Consider the following 4545-nt stretch of genomic DNA (forward strand, 5'->3'; position numbering starts at 1 on the left):
CCCCCCCCCCCCTCCCTCCCCCGTGATACCCATTTCCCAGCCAGCGTTTTCTCATTTCCACCTGTGTCCTCGTTGGCTAGTGCAGCATCCCCGAAGATCGGGCATCTCCACGCTATTGTAATAATGATAATCGGCTACGGCAGCCCGTTTTTCCCTTATTATAGCCTCCCACTTCCTTCTCTCGCGATGGCAGAGATTTTTCCGTGAGTTGGCCGGTGGCGGGGAGGGTATCGACGGGAAGGTCGGGATATATAAATCTGCTTCTTATACGTAGACACAGGGGCGTCCGATTAGCCGAGGAAGCTGGATTTCAAGTTGGCCTCGGGCGGAGTCTAGGCGGTATTGTGCATCCGGATCGGAAATGACGATGTCGAGCACGAAACTTTCTTCTGGTTATTAACTGGCACGGAGGAGGAGGTGGGGTTGGGGCCGCGCGGTCGTGCGCCCGAGATAAGGCGTTACAAGTGGCCGGAAATTGCGATGCGACGTGCGTGCCTACGTAATGATAATGGCCAAGAATGGGAATAACAATAAGAGGTAGCGCGAGCGCGGGGGAAAAGTGAATCCGCGTGCGTATCGCGTAACCTTAGCGTTTCATTGAAACATCGAAGTTAGCACGGGCGCGCGCGCGCGCAATTTATGAATCAACGCGCGAGCCGAGCACAAAGACGCTCTTTATGAATTGAGCGCGCGCTCGCGGCCTTATCAGTCCCGGCGAATCTCTCTCGTTCTTAGCTGCCCGCGAAAAACGCATCTCACCGGTGAAGAAACAGCCCGCCCGAGGTAGACCGAAGTTGGCGGCCGCGACCGTTTCATTAATTAAACTGATGGAGGCGATTCCTATTATTCGTAAGATACACGCGCGCTGTATTTCATTGCTGCGCCGGATGTCTGCGTAACGCATTCATCCTTTTTGTTTTTCATTCACGCGATTCGGACTTTGCTATTCCGTCGCCTTCTCCCTCTCTCTCTCTCTCTCTCTCTCTCTCTCTCTCTCTGTCCCGCACACACACGAACAAGACGACGCGTATGCCGTGTTTGTAGAGTGGCATGCTACGTAAGTCGAAAGTCTCGTGACTGGCGCTATAGCGAATTAAAAAGTAGTTTCTTGTTTAACCGAATTATCGGATTTATTCGCGAGTAGGTTCACGTGTTTGGCTAGTCGATTGTTTTCTATTATTGCGAAAAATTGGCAGCACGAAAGGCTGTGCTACTTCAACTTAGATGTTCCCAATAATATATTGGTAATCGGATAAAGTGGTGGGATGGGTGCATTGGTAGTAATAGATAATTTATGTATATAATAAATTTTTTCCATGGATGAGGGAAAATGATGAGAGCAGTGGGAAGAGTGAAAAGCCGCATTGATTTGATTTTCATACGCTTGTTTGGTATACGAACTGTGTGCTAGTTAGCATAGAAATATCTTTAACGACGATGAAAAACTTCCCAGCACTTCCTATGTAATATTCACAAGAGTTATCTAGAGTTGAGATAAGTGCTTGGAGGGTATGTCGTTAAAATTGCATTTCAGAGGATTAATGTGGCGCGATAGATTGGCTTATTTTGCCAGCCGTAGCCACGCTGAATATCAAGAACGAAAGAAAGTGCGGTGTGTTTCTGAATATAAGCACTTTGCGTGTAGAGCAGTTAATCCTACTTGACAGAAAAATTCTTTGAGGAGCATCTTATCTTAACGGAGTCGAGGTCAACGGGAACCCCCAGGATAGCGGAAATGGCTCGTCTAGTAGTCCAAGGGCCGCTCTAGCCGTGGCGGATGTTGCACTGGCAGTAAAGAGGTAGCCTTAGTAGCAGGTGAGCATCGTGGCCGCGGACCTCGAAGGAAGTGACGCGCAGCCTCTTCCCGACCATCATCCCCCTCACCCTCTTATCCCACCAATTCTATCTCTCTCTCTTTCTCTCTCTCTCTCTCTCTCTCTCTCTCTCTGTCGGTCACCTTGTTTCTGTTTACCTCCCTTCCTCCCACCCTCAATCTTTATTGCTCTCTCGCTCGTACAATTCGCGTATCATGTAAACTCGCATACGGGCGCGAGTGGTTTATTCATTCTGACTGGATGCAAACGCGTGCGTGCATGCGCTCGTGCATGTGTGTGTGCATGCGTGCGTTCGCGCATAAGATCACGCGCGCGTGTGTTAGCAGCCACCGGCATTCGTGCACAAGTTTTACGCGTTCTCACGCTCTCGTCTCTTTCTCACCCTCACATTCTCTCTCTCTCTCTCACTCACTAGCTCTCTCTCTCTCTCTCTCTCTCTCTCTCTCTCTCTCCACTCCTTCTTTGGCTCTGCTTCGCTACACCACGTGACCACGCGTACACACAGAGACAGAGACAAATGTAACGGAGAGATGGATAGATAGATAGATAGATAGATAGATAGATAGATAGATAGATAGAGAGAGATAGAGAGAGAGAGAGAGAGAGAGAGAGAGAGAGTGTGTGTGTGTGTGTGGTTTAATAGTCTGCCCTTTTCCATCGTTTCTTGTGCCCTTCAGCCAATATCCCAATTCGCTTGGTGAGCACGACAAAAGAATACTCGAATAAGCCCGTGAAAATCGGACGGGAACCCAACATTCAGAAAATTGTGAACAATCGAATGAGACTGTCGCTTGGGAAGGGCCGCATTACCTCGTTAATGGAAAACGCAGCTAAATGAGCTCGGGACTTAAAATGCCTATAGTCAGAAGGACTTTGACTCGTGGAAAGTCGAGCGATAATATCCTATTGCAAAAAGAATACGTGGGTCGATCGTTTCCTAGTGCCGAGGCGTCGCGCGTGTAGTAACGCCGTGGCTTCGCTTGGGCGCGCGTTCCCGAGGGCGAAGGCACCGAGGGGAGGGGAGCACATCACGCGTGCGCGCGAGCGAGCGGCTTCCTAGTCGTAATAAACACCGCTGAAAAAGTACGACAAAAACCTGCTCGGCCTCGGGCGTCCTTCTCTCTCCCTCACTCCCCCAGCCCGCGATACCACCTGTGAATCGAGCTTATTATACGCATGGCAGTGCGTGCTCTCGCTCTTTTTTTATCTTCGCCGCTGCTCCCTCCTGCCTCTGGTTTCTTGTGTTAATGCGCTCCTCTTCTTCCATTTTACCTTAATTCCTCTGCTCTGCTCTGCTCTGCTCTGATCTGCTCTCTCTCTCTCTCTCTCTCTCTCTCCCTTCATCTCTCCCACCATCCTTCTCGACCATAAGTGAACACTCGTTGCTCCGGGGCTCGCGTCGGCCCTTTACATTATGCTCGGCCGCTGCCGCTTTGTCTTGCCGTTGCCGTTGTTGTTGCTGCTGCTGCTGCTGCTGTTGCTGTTATTGTAGTTGTTGTTGTTGTTGATGCTGACGCTGCTATTGATGCCGCTACGCCTGCAAATAGAACGCGGGTTCTTATCTTATCCGAGCGGCTACCACGGGGACTCGAGAGGGCTACCGATCTGCGGTACCTCTCCGCGTGCCGAGCTTGCGACCGATTAAGAAGTCATTCGGTAGCTCAAGAGGTTCCGATAAGCCGAAGGGCTCCGAACGCTTTCGACGCTCGTCGCTCCTCTAATCGAAAAATTAATTATGCCCTGCGCAATCCGGGGGAGTGATGTTGCGGTCGTTGCCTCACAGACACGAGAACGCCCCCAACGGCTTTTCGATGCTTTTGCTGGATGCGTGAAACGATAGGTGGCGTTCGGACGCTGGCTAGCTCCACTCATATTTACCCACGAGTTTATTAATCGTTACATTGTAACGCGTTATCTCACTCGCGTGAGAATCAATGTACTTGTGGCTTGGGTCGGAGCATATTTAGTGTGAAATTTGCCGGTTCGCAACTATTGGCTCCTACTTTCGATGCGTCCATCAACGGCACAATCGCCGCTCCAGTCCGACCGAATGAATGGACTCGTAACTCGCGACTCCCTGCACCGGAACTCCCTGCGCGCGCTCTCTCCTCACCACTGGCTACTACGGGAAAAGAAAGGGTCGCTCGGTCTCTTTCTCTCCTGTTCTGGAAATGAGCGCAACGTCGCTATACGTTGCGGTAGCCTCGCTCTCCAGGGCATTTCATTCATAAATCGAATCTCTAGCGCTCTGCTGTCCCCTCCCTCCGCCCCTCTCTTCATCACTCACACATGATCATTCGCACACGCGGGCGCGCGCGCACCCACATAACATAACCACACGCTCGATCTATCTCTTGATCTCGCTCTCACGCGCGAGCGCGCCCGCGCACATTGTTACGCTAACTGACCCACGCATACACAAACACAACCAATCTCTGTCTGTCTGTCTGTCTGTCTGGCTGACTCTCTCTCGCTTTCTCTCTCTCTCTCTCTCTCTCTCTCTCTCTATATATATATATATATATATATATATATATCTATCTCTCTTTCGGTCGCTCTCGAGCGTGAAGGGCGGTAGGGGAGTGACGGTATAGCAGAGGCTACCCTCTCGCTCACTCGGTACGCTAATACAAGAATAGTAGCGTCCCACTCCTTCTAATCACTCACCAGAGTGGGAGAGCCAGCGTGCGCCGTTTCTTTTACACTCCGT

At 50.8% G+C, this 4545-nt stretch overlaps 1 protein-coding gene across 1 annotated transcript in view; it reads left to right on the forward strand.

The window, feature by feature from the left end:
* The window catches only part of LOC105363016 (uncharacterized), an 82318-nt gene extending 80515 nt beyond the window's left edge, over nucleotides 1-1803 (forward strand). The window contains exon 4 of the mRNA XM_011500586.1: nucleotides 1685-1803. Coding sequence (XP_011498888.1) covers nucleotides 1685-1803 — 119 coding nt within the window. The remainder of the gene's footprint in view (nucleotides 1-1684) is intronic.
* The last annotated feature ends 2742 nt before the right edge of the window (nucleotides 1804-4545 follow it).

Source organism: Ceratosolen solmsi, unplaced genomic scaffold (assembly GCF_000503995.2).
Source record: "Ceratosolen solmsi marchali unplaced genomic scaffold, CerSol_1.0 scaffold56, whole genome shotgun sequence".
Taxonomy (NCBI): domain Eukaryota; kingdom Metazoa; phylum Arthropoda; class Insecta; order Hymenoptera; family Agaonidae; genus Ceratosolen; species Ceratosolen solmsi.